The following is a 20307-nucleotide window of genomic DNA, read 5'->3' as shown; positions in this document are numbered from 1 at the left end:
ATATATATATATATATATCATACCCCGTAAGTCTAGGTATGTATATATATGTGAGGTCTTGAAACCGTGGCAACAACGCACCATTGCTTCCTGTTTTTCATTCTTTGATTCTCTTTTCTCCTTCTGTTTCTCCTCGCTCGCCCTTTTTCGGGATGTTTCCCGGTGGTGTCTTCCCTGCTTTCTTTCCTGTTTTCCTTTCCGTGTCTGCTTTCTCGCCGCTCCTTGTCGGTGAGTCTCCGTCGTTGTCTCTTCTAAACCCGCTCCTCTCTCTTCCTTCCGGGGGCTGAAAGCGGTGGATTTCAACATCCTACTACACTAAGGTCATTCCACATCGGTGATGTTCCAAAGGCGCAATATCTGGATTGCTGATATCACTCGTCTCTCTCTCCTTTTTCTTTTCTGCCCCCAGACGCGCCAGCTGTGCCTTTCGCGCCTCTCCAAGCTGTGTGCGACTTGCACGTCTTGCCTTTCCTGTGCACGCAATAACCCTTGAGACGACCAAGTCTCTGTCCGCTGTCTCCTCTGCTCCCCGTCGGTTCGCGAATCTAATCTGATTCTGGCGTTTCTCCTTCCCATCCCCCGCCGCAGGCCGTTCGTTGTGCCAAGTGTGTGAGGGCGCTACCCGCAGTTTCTTCTGCCTCTCTGCTGCCTAAATCAAAGGACTGAAACTGAACGACTGCGAGGCTCGTCCGCGCCCTGAACGCCCGTAGAGCGCTCGACTCCTTCGCGTCAGTTTCCTCGCCTCGCCTTCGGCCTCCACACCCCTCGGTGTCTCCTGACGGACTCTCGGGCCCGCTCTCAGTCGCCTCCCCGCCGCCCGCTTGGCCTGACTTCACGCCCCGCCTCGCGCTGGAGCTCGCGTGTCTCTGTGAACCTGAAGAGTGCTTTCGACCTGAATTCGAGCTTCCTCTGCGCTCCTCTGCCTCGCTGTCTGTCGGTGATGAGGACGAAGAAAGGACGATCGGTTCGGCGGCTTCACCGTTCCCCGGAGAACGACCGCACGCAGGAGCCGTAGCTCGCCCGTCCTTCCTCGCTGAGAGAGAGGACCGAGAACCGAAACGTAAAGGCTCGCCACGCTTGGGCTTCGCACCTGACGAACTCGACACTTCCGCTGCATCGGAGTCTTCACTTGGAAGTGCAGAACTCCGCGACGAGATAGAAGACCCAGCCGAGTGAGACGACGCCCCACGCAGACCCGTGGAAGTTGCGTGCGCGCCTTTCCCCCGTTTCCATGGTGAAACAGTCTCCGACGACTCTTCACCGGAAGACGCCGACGGCGCCCTCGCGCGCCGGAGACCAGCGTGGTCACCTCGGGGAGCGTTTCCTGCAGCCAGTTCCGAGGCGTCGCTCTCTGAGGAGGACGAACTCAAGAGACTGACAAGCGCTGGAGCGCGAAGTTCTGAAGACTCACACACCGGCAAGACATTGAGAAAGAAGAAAAAGTCAGAGACGCTCCGCCATTCGGGCCGTGGTGGAAATGCCGCCAAACCGGTGGGCGGTGGGACAAATTTGTTGCTTCACCAATCTAGGACCACCTGAGAGCCAAGCGATCCGATCCCGCCGAGTCAAATATGCTGACGGCTTAAGTAATTTATCGCTCTAATATAATAATTGACTGATAACTGGAGAGACACAAATACACATATATATATAACGTTGTATCGTTCGCATGCGGCATCGTGAAACCCCCGGAGGGAGTTCTGCTTTCACACAGGTTTCTCGCTCTGCCTCTTGGCTCTGTCTGTTGAGTCAGCTACTTCCCGGTGACTTCTCGTCCCTTCTCGTGCTCGCGCGCTTGGGTCGGAAGGGTTTTTTTTGCGCAAAAACGCAGCGCTGCGGCCACAAAGGTGCTGTCACTAGAGAGACAGGAGGGGGAAACCCCACACGGGCCGTACGGGCTCTGTGGGGCGCGCGAGCCCTGAAAACGGAGACTCACTTGTGCCGGGGAGATTCCCTTCCTCGTGATTGGGCGCTTTGGCCCGCGGAGACGCGGCGTCTCTCGCGGGGTCAGTCTCCGACTCTAGATCTTCGCTCGAGCCGTCTCGCTCTGCGTCGCTATCGGCTTCGAAGAAGAACTGCGTGTTTTGTCTGGGACGTCCGAAGCTGCCGTCTCGCCTCGCTCGCACCAGCCGCCTCTGCTCCTTCTCCAACTGCTGCATCTTCTTCTTCAGCAGTTTCAGACCCCGCTTGTTTCGTTCGCCAACCACAGGCCCGCTCGCCGCGCGCGTCTTCCCCGAAGAAAGAAGCGTCGCCTCGAGCCGCCTTCTCTCCGTCTCCAGCTCGGCACGCGACGGCTGCGTTTTCACCGCGCGAAGACCGCAGACGCTCCTGAAGGCCGACGGCGGACCGGCCGAGCACGTGTCTGCGCCTGCGGGTTCGCGCCGAACTCCGCAGTCAAACGACGCCTCGTCGTCCGACTCGCCTTCCGCTTCTTCTCGCTGGGCAACGGCAGATGGGCCCGAAGAAACAAAGTTCGCGTCGGACGCAGGACGCGCAGCGCGGTCCCCGAAGACCGCCGGCGAGATGAGGGCACTCAGCAGAGAGTCTCCAGGCGTCAAAAGAGACTGTGCGGATGGGGACGTTTCCTCGCGCAGCCGAGACACCATTCGCTGAGACGCAAACGCGTAAACAGAGAAAAAGCAAACAAACCGTACAGTTCCCTGTCTCCATCTTTTCGCTGTAACCACAGTTACATTTACTCTTTGTATATATGTATTCACGCATGCTTGCATGCATGAGTTTGAAAATCACGCAAGAGCTATGCGCCTGTTTCTCCTCTTATGGAAGCAAAACCCGAATTGCTTCTCTCGCGCTGGAAACTTCCCACCCTTCCCCCGCCACCTTCGATTCTCCTCCCAGTCTCGCTCGCTCGTCCCCTACTGAGCAGTCGCTCTCGTTGGCCGCCTCTCTGTGTCCCGGCTTCGATTTCTTTGTGCTTATTCATCTCGCATTCTTCCTGTCGGTCTTCCTCTCCCGCATGCTTTCCTGCCGTCTGTGTCCGTTCCCCCCTCCGCCTCGACGTCTCCGTTTTTCCTTCTCACCGCGTAGGCTGATCTCCAAGCACTTCTGACTTGCGGCATTTGATACGCCCCTCGTCCGATGTCTCTCGTGGACTCCTGAAGTACACACAACCACGAGCACCGAGAAAACCTGGTTTGTCACTCCGCCGTCAAAACGCATTGTCTCCTTCGCTTGACGCTGGCGACGCACAGGCTTCTCAGTAGCCCCGTCGGTCTCCCTCTCTCTCCATCTCTCTCTCCGTCTCTCTCTCCTCGCGCCTTCTCTCTCTCCATCTCCCTCTGTCTCTCTTCTCTCTTCCTCTCTCTCTCCTCTCTCTCTCCATCTATCTGCTCACCAGCGGGGATTCAGCGGCCAAGAGGAAGCGATCGAATTCGGTGGAGTGCGCAAACCGCTTTCCTCCTTCGCCCCAGTCCCGCTCCTGGCCGTAGTGCCACCGTCTGCGCTCTTTGGGGAATAAGCGGCCTTTGTCTCGCACGCTGAAACCGAAAATGCAAAAATGGGGCAAAACTCAAAGATCCTCAGACTTCCGCACACGGTATCATGGCGTGTGTAGGCAGGAACAGAAGCGTGTGTGCATCTATACTAATACGAACGCGAGCACAAAAATACGCATGTGTACATATATATATATATATATATATATATATATATTTAAACATATCTTCTGTAGATGAACACAGCCGTATGTATATATGTATATACATGTATATATATATATATATATCGGCACACACGTCCTCGTCCTCCGGTATAAATATGCAAATTGGATGCACGCGGATCTGCGTCAAGAGAGAGGGACAATGCGGAAGGAACCCACCTCAGGCCGACAGTTGGATAGTGGAAGTCAACACCGTAGTGGTGCAGGAATTCGAAGAGAGCATGACCGAGTGAATACCGCTGATTCATCTTCCGGTCATAGAGACGCGGGTTGAGTTGAAGAAAGCTTAGAGTCTAAACGAAGAGAAAAAACCAACAAAAGAAAAGATGCCCGACGAGGCAGGAGCTCGCCGATTCACTCCCACAGCGATACAGGTCCATACAAACAAGGGTACTTATATGCGTATATACAGAACTACTTATCTCTCCTTAGGTAGGTCAACGCCATGATTACGTTCATCTGTACATCACTACGCGCAAATACATACAAATATATATCTATATATATGCACATATACATATATATATATATACATATACATATATATATATATATATATATACGTATTCACTGACGAGCTGTTACGAGAACGTACACTGGCGTTGTTGACCGACATTTTTTGTGCCGCGCGGTGGCTTCGGACGCATGCCTTTACATCTCTCTATTTGCATGTGTGAAGAAACCTATGGAAGTCCAGGGCAAAAGGACGAGGCGCCGTGCGTGAACCCAAAAATCGACAAGCACTTCACAATTGACCTCATTTTTTCTGGTACGTTTGCACCATTAATCAGTTCGACCTTCTATAAAAAGCTATCCATATTCTTTTTTACAAGTTGAAAACAAATAGGGACTTTCTTTGTGTTAGAGCTTTGTTGCAAAAATACATTAGAAACTGTTTAGAAGAGCGAGACTAACCATGACAAAGAGCAAATACGACCCGACGCCTCCCTTGAAAGGCTCGTTCAGGTGCCAGAGTTTCAAGGCCGTTTTGTTGAGGAGCATGAGGGGTCGTAACAGAGGAAAGCGAAGCAGCTGGAGACGAATGTAGAGAGACGTCAAGACAGCTGACGGCTGATCTAGACTAATGTCCACAGGCAGGCCTGTCTCAGTGTCGACAAATCGGCAGATTGGGACTCTCGCTTCGAGAATCAACTGCATGTCTCGAATCAGCGGAAAGTCGCGACAGCGCGCAGGCTGTCTCCGGGTCGCAGCAGAGCCCGAAGAGGCAGATGGCGAAGGGTTGCTGGGAAGCGAGATTTTGCAGGCAGAGAGGACGGCCGCGAGGCGCTGAGGGACGAGGAAAGAACAAAAGAGAGAGGAACAGGAACAGTGTGACGAACGCGAGAGACGGTGAGAAAGGGACTCTGGAGAAAAGCGGCAAACGAAAGGGAAGGACGAAGGAGACTGGAAGGACGAGACCGCATATCTTTCGACGTTCGTCGGGGAGGAAGAACGTGCCAATCCAGAGAACGAGGCAAAGAGCGAGAAACGAGGAACGGGGACCTAAGGAAGGCGGTATTTTATTGCGTGTTCAAATTGTCACTCCGAGACAACAGGCATTCACGCTGTAACGCCCATGTGCACCCAAAGAAGATAAATGCATGCCGCCTTTTTGCAGCAACACCAGCAGGCAAACAAGCGGTTTAAAGTGGACACGGGGATCCGTGCAAGCCGAAGCTTACAGCTGACGGCGTAGAGCGCGACACAGCCTGCCGACGCGCGCAGCGTCGCCGCGCTTCGCATCCATACACCAGAAATGCAAACAAACACACAAACACATACCTCAGTAAGACTCTCCCTCTCTGCATACATATATATATACACCGTAAAGCCTATTTATATATATATATATGTAGATGTCCCTTGAAGCAGACGGGGGTGGCATGAGAGTTGAAAGACGCTTACTCTGAGGTGGCGAGCTGCCTCTTCTTTTTTTCTCCTCATGGAGGATCCGTAGCCGAGTGTGTCTGTACACCGGGACGCCTCGGCCATCACCTTCTCCGCCAGCCCTCCGAAGCAGCCGTAGGAGGCCACCGACGGGGACGACGAATTTGCGCTTTCCTGGGAGGTGTCCGCTGCGGCGAGTTCGTGGAATTCTTCAAGGAGAGGCGGGGCAGAGTGGATGAAGATGCAGATGTCCAGGTCTGCGTGAGGAAGAGCGAGGTTGGTGTAGGAGCTGCCAAATGGGCAGACGAAACAGTTGTCCCACAAGAGACGGGCCACAGCTGTGACGCGCGCGAGAACCTGCAAAAAAACAGCAGATCGAAACGCCTTTCTGTTTCCCATCACCCTCTGCGGCCTCTTCGCCTTCTCCTCTTCCTCCTCATCTCCACTTTTTTGCTCTCCCGTTTTGTCCTGCAGTTCCAACACCCATACGTCCCCCGTTGGTCCTCTCCAGGCAGCCTACGTGCAGGACAGGCCTCCGCGTCTCTTCTGTGTCTCCTTTGTCTCGGGTGTCCGTTTCCCTTCTTCCTTCTCTATCGTTTGTCCCTTCCCGTGCTTGTCTGTTCTCACCTTTGCCCGCTTTTGCTGCTCTTCCTCGGTCGCGTCGATCCAGTGAATAAAGTCGACGCATTCTTCGTGGAGGCGATGAAAGAAATCGAGCTCTCCGCGCGAGCGATCCGCTCGAAGCCACGGCGGAGTGTTTGTTCTTCCCCCCCGTTCGCTCTCTCGCCACGGGTCGCCTTTTTTCTCGGGTCCTCTCTCGCGCCCTCCAGCAGCTGCTTCGTCCTGCATGTCGTCGCCACTCTCAAGAGACGCGGTTCCCTCTCTCACGCCGTTCATCTGTCGCGTCTGCAGCCTCGCATCCTCGTCTTCTTCCCTGCCTCTCTTCCCGCGCCGAGCTTGCGACATCTGCTGAGCAGGCGACTCGCCAGAGGGGCGAGAAGAAGAGACAGCTGGAGAAGAGGCGCCAAGCTGGGAGGCGCCAAGCTGGGAGGCGCCTTCGCTCGCCTCGTCCTCCGAGTGAGGGTAATCGTCAAAGAAGCACGGAGAGGAGGAAGAGGAGACGCCCTTTCGTTGGCGAGTTGTGGAGGATCTGAAGGACTGCAAGAGCCCCCGGATCTTGTTGTTTGTCACCAGTTGCTTCTGGGCCTTCTCTAAATCTTCCTCGACAAAGTAGCCATCTGCGCCGAGTGTCTCTTCATGTGCAACTCCCGCCTGACTCTCCCTCTCGCTCCCCACAGGACATAGGGGATGCTGAGCGTCTAGCCGATTAGATGAAGTAGAGGAAGAAGAGACGTCAGGTGAAGCTCGGAAAGAAGATGCATTAGAGGAGACAGCAGAAGGGAGGGAGTCTGACGACGAGCCGGCAAGCGCGTTCTGTCCTTCCCCGTCGCTACTTTCTTGGGGGTTCCTGCCAAGATTCTGAGATTTTATAAAATGTTTGTCTGGGTCTCTCGGATCGCCTTCTCTCCGATGCACAGCGAAAGACACGCCTCTCTTTTCCTTTTTCTTTTTCGCTTTCGACCGCCGCCTGCCGTTCGCGCCTTCCCTGCGAATGATCGCCATCGCCACATAGGTCGGTAAAAAACAGTGAGGGAGAATGTGAAGTCGAAGAAAAAGAGGAGCGCGAGAGAAGGGCCGAGACTGGAAGGTTTCCACTAGAACGGCGTTTTGCGAGCCTGGCGCGGACCAGAGGTGACGCGTGGGATGCACGATAGCCTCAAAGAAACCCGACAAGAAAAGACGGGACACCGCTCGTAGACTCCGAGCTGTATATGCATCCCATCAGCGACGACAACGCTGCGAGAGAGCAGAGGCGAAGGCGCATCACAAGTGTTCGTTCCCTCGTTTGCTTTGGAGGACTTGCGGAACACAAGCCGTGACGGGTAAGGCAAGAACGAACCAGTGAACCATTTATACCGAGCCAGCGAAACGAGTTCCCAGAGAAAGCGAGTCCTGCGCGAGAAAGAAATATTTCTTTCAAGGAGAGAGCAGTTGAGAAAGGGGGAAATCCCCCTTTCTTCTCGCTCCGTCCTGTGCCTGATTGGATCGAGACTCTCGGTTGTTCGTGGGCATTCCGGCTGGCCAAAGCGCAGGGAGAAAAGCCTTCGAAGGCAGGACTGAAAAAAAGTGGACGGAAGGAAGGCAAAAACTCGGGTCCGCTAAACTGTTCTTTCTGAGCAATGGGAACTGCGGGTACGCTTAGCCATGCACTGGCCGCTAGACGGCGGTCTTTCTCTCTGGGAAAAAAGCGGAGGAGAGCAGCGAAGGAGAAAGGCGGGGAAAGGGAGATGCTAGCTTTTGAAGCGGCTGTCGCGTCCTGGGTTTGAAAAGAAAAACAGCTGCACAAAGAGGGAAAGAAAGACTCATCGAACAATTGTCTTTTACAAAGAAAGCGCGTTTGTGGGGGTTTCAGAAGAAAAAATACATGCAAGACATCTAAATCTCCCATGCCAGCGTGCATGCACTTGCATTCATCGCGGGCGTCTCTCGTTGCATTTCCTCTTCCGTGGAAAATCACTTGTGTTCGAGGAAAAAACATTCAACTCGAGTGGAAATATGTTGTTCTTTCAGATTGACGGCTTCGTCGCCTGACACTGAAAAGAAAAAAAGCGAGGAAAGTGGAGAAAAGACGCGAGCGCGGCCCGCGCTTGTTTTTGCGCCGTTCTCTGAGAGATATTTGTCTGCTGTGTCTCCCTCAGCTGCGGTAGAGCCAAGCTCTTTCCAGCCCCAAGAACGCGCAGCATGTAGGTCAAGATATGCACGTGCGTGCACATGGGCCAGGGTACCTTACTTGGAACATATGCATCCATGTCTATAAATACACCGATAGATTTGTATCTGCACAAACATGCTCCTGTAGAGATACCCCAGTAGATGATAGCGTCGCGCCATGCTCCGGCATCAGTTTGATGGAAGCGTCATAGAGCAAGTCTGGTGAACGTGCATGTCGACCACAAGGGAAGCAGGAATCTGTGGCAGCCGCTGAAACAGGAGCTAAAGCCTAGGTAACCAAGACAAATGCTTTGGCCGTTTGAATGAGAGGCCTTGCCGTTTCCCGGCCTCAGATGTGCACAACGCCGAGAATCTTTGGAACCTGCTCTCGAGACTGGCTTCTGCTGCGTGGGTGCGTGACCGTGGGGAATTTTCAGGGAATTGATTATCTGCTGGCAAGTATCGCTGCGGAATTGTGGGTGTCGGAGACTGAAAGAAACGCGCAAATTCCTTCCACAAGCTACAAGGCATGAGCCTTACGCCTACCCCAGAAGCCAAACAAACGAGTCTCGCTGCTCCGTTTTCTTTCCAGAGAGAGATTTGCGAGTCGTGGATCCCTTCACTGTGTCAAAGACAGGGCTTCCAAGTAGGCCACTGACTATGACGAGACAGACGGTGTTTCAAGCAGCCACCAATGACAGGACGTCTTTTGTTAGGCGCAGCCACTGTTTTTCACGCAAATGTGCACGCCCGCGAAGGAAACAACAAGCGAAGCTGCGTGCGTAGGGGTCAGCGAGGATATCTGGGAGGCTTTTCTCAGAGGTCAGTTGCGTCTCTAGAGACGCGAGGGGGTGTTCCCTAGGCTTCGCAGACTTTTTCTTTTCTCCGGCAATTCGAGTTGCTGCTGCAGCCATCTGGCAAACATACCGCGGTTCAGAGTGCCTAGTCATCTTTGCTCGCTCTGATTCAACGACGAGATCCCCAGTAGTCCATATGGATCCATTTTCACGGGACGCGGGTCCTGCACTTTGTTTCCGGTGGATGTTCAAACCACAATGCTGCGGCAAGAGCACGTCGCCTACACGAGCATGAAAATGCAAAATCCGGTTCTCAGCTGCAACCCACAAAGCCAGTAGGCAGTTCGAAGAACTTTCGAAGCAACTCATAACCCCCCGTTTTTGGTATTGCCAGTAGAAGCAGGAAGGATCCCTCGTTTTTACCGAGATGCTCAGAACGCATATCTGGAGTTCCCAGGAGCATCCGTTCGTCTGGGTGGTGTACAGCAGTCGTACAGAACTTGGTATGTGTATCTCACAACTGGAGTCACATTCAGTATCCTAGGTACTACAATGGCCGCAGGTCGCTCCCCATCGAGCTCCAGAAATGTCGGCTCCTCGATTCTTCTCCGCTTGTGTGAACTTCAACACACACACACCTGGCCTTCTCTTGCATTTCCCGCGGAACAATCAGTCAGACTCTCTCACGTCCCACCCGCTAGAGAATGCAGGCTCAACGCCTTTTTGTACCACCGAAAATATTGTTTTCTCCAGTCAGATTCCCGTTGCTTCCTCAAAGGCCTGTGTCTAGGCACTCTGCTTGCCGTCTTCCTGTTCGCGTGAAGTAAACGAACATGTCGGGGGTTTCTACCGTTCAAGCGCAACCATCGCGTCCCGAGCTTCACCTGGAGCCAGCGTTTATATGAACCGCGGTCGAACTTCCACCGAGATAAAGTATCCTTCGTTTCCGTCTCTGTTCTGTCGTAACAATTCCCCGTTTTACCCTCTACTGGAGGATAGTCAACAGCGAGTTACCATTTCTCATTGGGTACGCCGCAGACAGCGCTTTCGTTAAGCATAGAAACACATGTGGCACAGCGAGGAAGCCGTATGTGACAATTGCTGTACCCTCCAGCGCGCGAAAACAGACGAGTAAGCACACCCACAAACCCGTAACAAACGTCATCGATGTGAGGCGACCCCTCAAATGCCTGGAGGCGGCCTTTGCCGTCTCCGTTGGTTTACCAGGACCGTGAAGGGCTGGCCTTTTGCGCCGTACGGAACGGACTTCGGCTGCAGCTGGTCGTAACACGAACAAAACGATCCGAGAGAGGTACTACTCCTCCGACAGGACGAACGAAAGAGCGGAACCGAATAGGGCAGCCAAGCGTCGTGTGCAGTGTGCTTTTTCCAGGAGTCTTGCTTTCTGCATTGCCTGCTCTACAATCTTTGTACGCGCGCTATCGCGTTTGACCCTTTCCGTCTGGCGGGCTGTTTTTTCCTGTTCGCCCAGTGTCTCGAATCGTTCTGACCTGGAGCACACAAACTCGCGTGTTTCTCTGGTTTTTCAGGAGACAAACTCGTCTCGTTCTCGCCCGTGGAAAACGAGACTCGAGACCGTGTCGCCCCGTCGACAGCGAGTGGGTCCACACAGAAAGTGCGCTTCGTCTCGAGGACTCTCTCGTCGCGTGGTGTTCTCCCCCCCTTTCTAGAGCACAGACAGATCTGTATGCCCAAGCGTTTCGAGTGAGGTGAATCGTGAGAGTTTGTAGCAAGGCCGTTGCCTGACTGGCAATGCTCGGTCTCGCACAGAGAGAGATTCTCGGGCTCTCGACCGCCGAGAGAAAATGCAACTTTTTGCGGCGCCTGCTGTCCTCCGACTCTGAAGCACGATGTCTTCTCTGACAGAGGGGAAACGCGTGCGTCAGCCTCCAGAGAAAAGAAACCGCTCCAGCAAACAGGAAAAGGCGGGCTGTGTCGTGTGGCACGGGGGGTCTTGCGCCGGCGAGAGTGTCTTTGCTGCGAGTTGGCACAGAACCGCGCCCGCGAAAGTTGGGATTGACCCGATTCTTTTTCGCGGGTGGCGTTTCTTCTTGGCCCTTTCCGCGTTTTCCCTCAAACAACTCATCGCTTCTTTCTTTTCGCCTTGGCTTCCGCTGCAGTCGCGCATTCCCCGTGCGCGCGCCGTCCCACCGCGATTTCGCGTCCTGTCTTAGACTCTCCTCTTGGTCCTCGCGTGGCGCTGAGAGATCAGAGAACTTCCCGCGCATCGCCACGTCCACGCCAAGCGCTGCTGACGTCTTTTTCGTGCTGGGTTTTCTCTCTCTTGCAACTGCGTGGAAAAACCTTTTGGAACGGAGCGACACTCTCGGCTTTTTTCCCGGTCTCCTCATTTTTCCAGACAAAAGTTCGTGTGTGGCGGAGTGCCCAAGAACGCCAGGGCTTTTCAAGACAAGACGTCCCCCCCTCGGACGATTACCCTCACTTGCCGAGTCGGGCATTCTCTGAGAAAGCCAGCATTGAGTCTGCTTCCTTTTGCTTTCACGCAACCCACGTTTCGACAACTTTCCTTCTCGTGTGTCTCTCTTTCTGGCGCCGAAGAGCCCGGTTTGCTCGTTCCCCGAGTCTCAGCAGCAAAGGAGTGTCTTTTCTTTCTCTGCGAACGACGCGCGAAGCGCTGCCCGCGCGGACTGGGTATTTGGGCGTCGGACGGGAAGGCCAGAAGCATCCAACGGTTTCTCGGTTTTTTCTTTCCAAGGCAGGATTTTTTCGGCCGTTTTGCAGCCGTGCTGCGCGAGGAAGAGGTTCTCGGGGCACTGGAACTCGCCGAGCTGAGAGCTCGCATCTGTGTCTTGACGGGGTCCAGCTCTGTTGTCTTGTCTCCGGAAAGTCCCAGGTTTTTTCCCCACTTCCTCGAAGACACGTGGATAGGTTAGACGACTTGGGTTGGGTCTCCGGAACGCGCGCACCGTGCCGTAGACGACAGCTTTTTCTGCCGTGTCTACCTCGTTCGCGACTGGACGGGGCTCAAAGCCCAGAGACACGCTCGCTTTCCGTTCCTACTTCTGAAAAATCCCGGCTTTTCTAGAGCCCGCTGCAGAGGGCTTTCCTTCTCGAGTCTGTCTCAGTCGTGTTTGCAACGACGTCTAGCTATTGTACGTCGACGAGAGAAGTTTTTTCTCGACTGGCGAGAGTGTTTCCGCCTTTGAAAAGCTCGGGAACATGGACGAAACGACAGAAGACACTCAGCCCTCCACGAGCGAGGTGACACAAGTTTCGCCCTCCTCGTCTGTCATGGGCAACGCGGCGTATCCGACAAAGCCGGGGAACTCGGATCTCCGGTTCGCGAGCGGCGATCGTCAGACGTGCGCCTCCTCCTCCCGCTCCCCCTCCATCCCGTCTTCCCTGCATGCGTTTGAGTCGGACGCGAAGTCGGGAGTCTCTACAGCTGATCGGCATCTGCCTGAGGAAGATTGCACGATTACAGACGCGCGATCACACGCCTTGGCGTCTGATGGTGCGTTGCAGGCGTTTCTCCCTTCGTCGCCCTCTGACGCGTCCTCGCTCCTCTCTGCTTCCGCCTCAGAATTTTCTCCCCTCCTTACTCACGACGACGTGGAGGGACACGAGGCCACCCAGTGGGGATCCCGGGAAGATTCCGCCCTCGAGCCAGAGGGGAAATCGACTCGAAACGGGGAAGGTTCTCTCTTCATTGCGTTTCATCGCCTTGCGCAGCAAGAAGCGACCGAGTCGGGCAAAACGAGTTCGCCCCGCTCGGGCCTCCTTTCCCCTGAATTGCACATCGCGCCAAACGAGGGCGAAGACCCCGGCTTTGGTCTCGATGGGGACAGCCCCCTGGCATCGTTCGTTCGATATCGCTCCCTTCCCTCTTCAGATTCGCTGAACTCGCCGACAACACAACCGGAAACGTGTGAGACGGCGCCTGCGGCCTTGCAGTGCACTTTTGACAGCCTTGTCATCCCGTCTCATCTCGACTTCGACGCGAGGGCCCAGACAGATTCCCCAAAGTCGGCGGACGCGTTTCCCCGACTCTCCCGCGCCGCAGCGCAGAGCGCCGAAGAGCGTCCCGTCCCGCAGGTTCATCTCCGCGTGAATCTCCCCACACAGTTGGAGGGGAACTTCCAACGCATGGTCATCTGTACATTGCCCTCCCAGCAGACCTTCGAGGTGTCGTCGATTCACTTCCCGTATTCGGTCTCGCTGCCTCTGCCTCGGGGGTTTTCGCTGTCCACACCCAAGCGCGGGCACGTCGAAGAAAAGGGGGGTGGAAAGGAGCGAGAAAGAGGGGGACAAAGAGACGGACCGAGGACCGCCGACGCCGCAGAGCGCGGGAGTGGCCGGAGCAGTTGGAAGACGGCGACGAACTCCAGTAGGAAAGACAAAAAGGAAACAAAACACCCGTTCGTGACTCTTCTTCGCATCGTCGTCTTTTGCGGCGCGTCCAGACACTATTCGCCTTCCCAACCCGTGGATGCTTCCGCGGGACTGTCTTCCCTCGGGCGAGCGGCGCTCCTCGGCGCACCTGGATCAGATGCCTCGAAGCCCGACGCGGACTACGAGGCAGATCTGCCGTCGAGGCGGAGCTCCGACTCGGCGCACGACAAAACAAGCGGCGGCTGCGCCTACTACGTCAACGTGCCGTTGAAGGCGCTGCTCTCCCGCGGCGTCGAAGGCCAAGGCACCGTCTGGTTGGCCTTAAGCAGAGCCGAAGGCAAACTCGCGCCGCTGGCGCCGTGGCAAATGGATTTCTACAACGACGGATTCAGCCGCGCTGTCGGCACTGGGATGGATCTGTCGCGGCCCAAAGTGTCTGTGGCGTTCCAACTGGCGGTTCCCGAAGGCGGAGCGCAGGCCCCGGTCCCTCCCCAGAGCGCGCGGGTGAGCGTGACTCGACGCATGCAGCAACTCGAGAAGGAAGTCGACCAGGTGTACAGACAGGCCGACGTCGAGATCCAGCGCTACCGAGCTGCATTGAAGGCTGCCGAGGAACAGAAAGGGAAAGTGACGTCGTTCCTTCGCGACTTCGAGTCCCCCGCGTTCAAGCAAATGGAGAGCGAGTGCCATCGACTCCGCAAGCACGCCAAGCAGGCGGAAGAGGCCGCGCGCGCAGCCGAGACCGAGCGACTCGCGACGATTCAGAAGCTTCAGCACGAGCTCAAAACGGCGCGGATTCTTTTGCGGTCCCGGCAGCGCCGCAGCCGCGTTTCGCCCTCCCCCCGATCTGCCGAGTCCCCGTCGCCTGCGCAACCAGTCGCCTCGATTCCACCCCAGGAGTCCGATCTCTCTTCCCTGCAGGCGGGGGCGGTGTCCGCGCCGCTCCCGCCTATTCCGGGGCTCTCTGCGGGCGCCGCGCGCACGATGGCGATTCTGAAGAAGAAAATCTCCGAACTGGAGGAGCAGAACGCGTCGGCGAAGCAAGAGCTGGAGCAGGCCGAAAGACAGAAAGAGGCGCTCCGAATCGAGCTCCACATGGTCAAGCGCAACCTCGACCTTGAGCGCAGTCGAAGTCTCGTCCAGAGGAAGGCCCTCGAAGAGTGCCGCGCGCAACTCACGCTCTCGGGCCGCCGTTCCGCGTCCAAGGCCAGGGGCGACCAAGCCCAAGGAGATCGCCCAGAGGCGCGAGACTCGGCTCGGACCGCCACAGGGGCGGTTGGCCGAGGAGCCGGCACGGAAACAGGCAAATCTCTGCCGGAAGACGCCGGGTCCCCGACTTGTGACGAGGCCTCTGCATCGTCCGCGTCGGCAGGGCCTTCGTGCCTGGGTGTCTCTGCCACGCCGCCGGCGCCGTCTGCGTACCAGCAGCGGCTGCGGTCTCAGCGACTGTCCCTTGGTCTCTCTGCGTGCGGTTTGGTCGGGGCGTCGAGCAGCCAGCGCGACTCAGATGCGGGGAAGAGCGCGTCGCTACCCCGCGAACACTCGTTCTCGGCGCTTTTTCCTTCCCTGGCAGCCTCGCTGTCGGGGACGCGTCTCGGCTTGGGAGTCGGGCCCCGCCGACCGGGGAGAGCTGAGCGCAGGACCGCGAGTGAACAGCGCGCGCCGTTCTCGAGGATTTCCAGCGAGGAGAAACAGATGCTGCTGGAGCTGAAGACCGCAGCTCTGCAAGCAATTCCGTCTCTCCAGGCGATCGCGAAGGCGCATGCAACCGCGAGTGAGAGACGAAGCGAACTCGCGAGGCGGACCCGCGCTCGGCAGGCGGGGCCGCTCCGCCTCCACAAGGCGGAAAAAGATCCGAGCGATCCAAAGGGCGAAGGGGCTGAGAGGAAAAACTCCGCGGAGCCTCTCTCGACGTCCGGAGTCGGCCGTCGAGAAGCAACCGAGCAAGCGTGGACGGATGAGGAAGAAAGCTCAAACGGGCGCTCAGGGTCGTCGTCTCAGAGCCGATCTCGCGTTCGAGCTGCGCGCCGTCCTCGGGTCTCTCGTTGCGGGCGCAAGGTCGAGACCGAAGTCGGGGAGTCGTCCTCTGAGGATTTTGAGGACGCTTCGGTGACAGCCAAGCGTCTCGCGAGTCCCACCGGGAACGTTCAACGGCGTAGGTCTCCGAATCGAGGCAAGGGACCGGAGAACGCCCCTCGCGCGTCACGGCCAGCAACCCAGAACGACGGCCAAACCTCCAATTCGGACGAGGGTCGACCTTCAAGCCTCTCCTCCGCCCCAGCCGATGCGGCCTCGAAACGGCAGATCCGCCAGAGCGCGTCTCTGCGTCGGAGAAGAGGAAAGAGATGCGGTCACCCCAAGCGCCCCACAGGGCTGTCTCCTGTCTGTGGCGCGTCCCCGTCGGCGCTGGAGCGCTGCCCCAGCACGAGGAGCTCGCTCTCGTTCACCCTCCCGCGAACTGCCTCGCCGGTCTCGCGAGACGGAGACATCGAAGCATGCATGCAGTCGGCCAGCGGGGGGAACCTGCGTGCCTCTATCCAGACACTCCTGACTCGCCAGAAGCACCGCTTGACGCGGAGGCTGAAGCGCGCGGTGTCGGTGGATCGACGCAGCGGTCCGGAGCCGAAGACCGCTCGGCCCTTCGCTGGCGACGCGTCTTCGCTGTCCTGCAGGCCACAGGCACAGCGAGTCTTGAAACAGTCCCGGAAAGGCGCTCGGGGTCAGTCGACTTTTCGAGGCACGCCAGGGAGACACGTGAGGCTGAGGGCGTTGATGCGCATCCGCAGGGCGGCCAGAAGTGACTCGGAGTCGACTTCGGGGAAGGCTCTAGCGCGCTCGCAGGGAGGGGCTGCTGCGGCAGTCGCGCCCGAGGTGACTGTTGCTCCGCGAAAAACCACGTCCGTCGTCGAGGCCGGCAAGGGTGCGGGCAGCGCGAGCTCACCAGCCCAGCTGCAGGGGCGTCTCGCCCCGTCTGTGGGCCTCGAGCGCGGAGAAACGGGGCCAAAAGAGGTGGGGCCCGACGCCCGTGGTGGGGCAGAAGCCTCCGGCGAAGAGCGAGAGGAAACTGGAGCTCTCGGGCGTCTTCCCGAGAAGGTGCGATACCAAACAGAGCTCGCGTCACCAGAGGCGCAGGAAGAATGCCGGTCGGAGGCTGCCACGCGGAAAGGCAACGGGGGCACCAAAGCGAGTGAAGGGACGAACACACACGCGACGCCAGACGAGGCCAGGATGCGCCTCATGATTTCGCCTCTCGGGCCTCGTTTCCTGCCGGTCTTCTCGGGGGTCTCTGGACTCCCGGGCTCCGACGCATTCAAGCCGACGCCGATCAGCCCCGAGCTGACCCCTTGGAGTCCGTCTGGCGAAGGCCCTCAGGCCCGCGGACGCAGTTCTGGTCTCTTCCCGTTGCCCAGGCTCATTAGCCCGCTCTCCGACCTCCAGATCGGCGTCCACCCTTGCATGCGGCCTCCGGGGCGCCTTCCATCTGGGTCGGGCGTTCGGTCTTTGCCCCACGCGCGGTCTGCGGAGCGCCTGGACGCCACTGGCCTTTCGGCCAACCTTGTCTCTCAGAGCTCCTCGCCCGGAGACTCCTGTGCGGAGCCTGACGAGTTGACGGCGTTTCTCGAGGCGACTCGGGCCCTGGAGGAAGAGACACACGCCGAGGCCGAAGAATCGGCCAGGACGAGCAGTTGTGCGACGTCGGAGCCTCGAGGGTTGTCAGACGGCTTTCACGAAGAAGTCTTCACGTTGGAGCCGTACATCCGAAACGGGCGGGAAGGGGAGGTCGGCAGAAGGGGACTGGCCCGGAAGGCGCCGACGGAGCGTCCATCGCTTGAATCGGAAGGCGTGTCCAGTCCATCTGACGCGGAGGCCCCCGCCCACGAAGACGAGGTCGCGCCAAGTCAAGGTCAGACACCTCCCACGCAGGGCGAGAAGGCAGTCCTCTCACGGAGTCTCTCAGGTGCGCAGACCGTGGCGGGGGCGGCGCTCCAGAGGATAGCGATGCGCGTGAAGGCGGAGGAAGCAGCGTCGCGAGAACGCGAACTTCGAAAGGCGCAGGAAGGCCGTTCACCCGCTGCGGCCGGGCTCTCCAGCCCCAGTGTCTCTGCGGCCTCTCACGACGAGCTTCCCTCTCGAACGACAGCCCCAGCGTTTGCTCCGCATGCGTCTGCGCCCAGTCTGAACGGCTCTGCGGCGAAGAACGTCCCGGCGGCGATGACGCAGCCGCTTCCAGCTGGCCATGGCCCTTCGTCCCTCGCCGCGATTTCGGGGGCGCGCCTCGAAGGCCTGCCCCGGCAGAAAACCGCGGCTCTTCCTGCGGCGCGGTTGCATGCTGGGGCTTCGTTCCTGCCGGGAGCGGGGACGGGAGGCCAGGCCTCCGGCGCCACGCGGTCCGTCGTGGAGGCGTCGCGCGTCATCGACCCCGCAGGACCGTCCAGGGAGGGGGGAACCCATTGGCAAGACGCGGAAAGGAACATTGTCGGATCGGCTCTTCCCGACAGTTTGGCCTTGACCGCTGCGGGTCCAGCGCCTGGATACCTGAGCGTAGGCAGGGCCGGTGTCGTGTCGCGGGCCTCGTCGCCGGTTCTCTCTTATGGGAGCGTCCCAGCTCGCACGACGCTGCGGCCAAGCCCGGCTTCCCCCCCGCTGCCGCCCTCGACTGCCGCATCTGCGTCGCACGTCGGAAGAGGAGCCAGTCCTGAAGCCCCGGCTGCGTGTCCCGTGCACGTCCACGCAGATAGGGCCTCACTGAAAGTGGGCCAGTCGCGCGCTTCGGCAGCCATCGGCGCCGCCGCGCTTCCGCATGCACACGTCCGGGTGTCTCCCCTCAGAGCGTCGGCGTTGCCGGCCTTCGCAGGCTACGCCTCTCCAGCTTCTGCGTCGCTTTCTCGAATCTCGGGGTGCATGCGGTCCACGACCTCGACTCCGGGGTCCGGCCCCGCGGAGGGATCCGCCTACTTTTCGCCTGCGGTCCCCGCTCACCAAGCCGATCGTCTGTCCACTTTGGTTGGCGCCTACCAGCGACGCCTGCAGATCGCCGGACAGGCGTCAGGGCCGGGGCTCTGGAAGGCTGGGGAAGTGGAGACCGAGAAGGCTCGGGGCGTGCTGGGCCGCGCATTTGAGCCTCAGTGTCTCGCGTCGAATGCCGTCTACCTCGCACAAGACGGGAGGTCGGCGACCGAGCTTCGAGAATGGGAGGTCGGAGGGGTTCCAGGGAGAGAGCCGGCGTCACGGCCAGCGCCGGCTTTCGCCGCCAAGCACCTGGTGTCTGCAGCGCCTTCTGCGATGATGGGAGGTTCCTCGCAGCTTCTTGTGCACGCATCGACTCCGGGAACGCGATTTGTTGTCCAGCCTCCTCAGATGGAGATCGACGCGGGCGTGTCTGTCGCGTCCCCGTCTGGGGAAGGCCGATGGCGAGGCGACGTGAGAGATTCCGCTCGAGTGCAGCACCTAAATGCGGCGCGAATCCGAGACAGCGGCCATCATGTCTCCTCGCGTTGAACCGGCTACCCACAGCCTCTCATCTCTCTTCCGACACGGCAGAGTGTCTTTCCTGGAACGGGATCGTATGCCTTTCTGGAGGGGTGAACAGCGATGAAGCTTCGAAAGAAAGACGTGGGGGGGGGGTGGGGAGCGACGGCTTTCGCCATTTCCTTGGGTCGGAATTTCGTCCCGGGTCTTACTTCGGCACACGTTGCCTTCGCAGCAAAAATCAACTCGTGGGCAAAACAGCGGCGTATCTGCGCCGGGGAATCACCTTTTGTAGTGCCGCCGCTCAGGTGGCCGGAAAAAGGAGCGAGACGAAAACCGGGGTCTCCCGTTCCTCTGCGGCTTCGTTTGCTTCCAGGAACGCGCCGTGGAGACTGGCGTTTCCCTCCTTTGGGAACCTGTGTGTTGTCCAGGCCTCTCTGTGAACATCCAGTCTTTTTTCCAGGCCCGAAACCCCGCGCACGGCCTGTGGGGGCGCATGCGAAGCTGCCGGGCGTTTCTCGTCGAGAGACACCCAGGGACAGTCTGCGTCCATCGAGAAGGGACGAGAGAGCGGCAACCGATGCAGAACGGGGAACGTTTTGCGTAACAAGAGAGGGAAGACGAAGCGAGAAGGCCAGGACACTTCTGCCGAGAAAAACAGTTCTGCTTGTGTCGCTTTTGCGTTTCCGTCTCGATTCAAACACCAGGCGAGACGAGTCGGTCAAACCTTATTAGCCGCCGACACCTCAAACCACCTGGTTAGGGTTTCGTAGTTGTGACCCAGTGCAAAAACGGATCTCTGACGCGCATGCGCGCCCGTCCTCTTCGAGAGCACGAGCGAGCAAAAAGACTCCTGGGTGTTCTGATCGAATAGAAACGTGCGAGAGACTCTCTGCCTTTTCCTCGGCTGTCTCCGGTCCCGGATGCTTCAGCGAATCCGTGTTGTTTATCGCATGCTATCGATGCTATCAACTGATGGCTTCCTGACATCGCGTAGACACACAAGCTCTTTTTCGTCACTCTCTGTGTGTCATTCTTTCGCCTTATTCTTGGTGCACTTGTGAACAACGCCTGTGGCCGCAAAAGGGTGTGAGTCTCGGCGAAAGCCAGTCCGCTGTTTTCTTATCGATCACGGGAGTCGCCCCTTTTCTCTTTTCACGATTTGGAGCTTCCAACTCTCTCGGTTTGTCGACAAAAACTCCGTCATTCTGGTAAAGAAACGGCTACTGATCGTGACGGAACATACCAGACGGGTACGCAAGGGACGAGGGCGGAAAAGATGAGCTTGCAACCGACCGATAAAACAGACAGCAGGTGGAGAGAGACGCT

At 57.9% G+C, this 20307-nt stretch overlaps 2 protein-coding genes across 2 annotated transcripts; one reads left to right on the top strand and one right to left on the bottom strand.

Annotated features, from left to right (window-relative positions):
• Positions 1-545: 545 nt before the first annotated feature.
• On the bottom strand, positions 546-7189 carry NCLIV_014730 (conserved hypothetical protein; the record flags this gene model as incomplete). The annotated part of the gene is made up of 8 exons (XM_003881663.1): positions 546-1399; positions 1937-2609; positions 3042-3116; positions 3356-3497; positions 3839-3972; positions 4595-4966; positions 5585-5923; positions 6194-7189. 8 exons carry the CDS (start codon positions 7187-7189, stop codon positions 546-548), a joined length of 3585 nt encoding a protein of 1194 aa, XP_003881712.1.
• A 5147-nt stretch (positions 7190-12336) lies between these two features.
• On the top strand, positions 12337-19008 carry NCLIV_014720 (conserved hypothetical protein; the record flags this gene model as incomplete). Its single annotated transcript, XM_003881662.1, has 1 exon — positions 12337-19008. One exon carries the CDS (start codon positions 12337-12339, stop codon positions 19006-19008), a length of 6672 nt encoding a protein of 2223 aa, XP_003881711.1.
• Positions 19009-20307: the final 1299 nt, after the last annotated feature.

Source organism: Neospora caninum, chromosome V (genome assembly GCF_000208865.1).
Source record: "Neospora caninum Liverpool complete genome, chromosome V".
NCBI lineage: Eukaryota > Apicomplexa > Conoidasida > Eucoccidiorida > Sarcocystidae > Neospora > Neospora caninum.
Note: the sequence above shows the minus strand (reverse complement) of the source record. Positions and strands in the feature narration are given on the sequence as shown.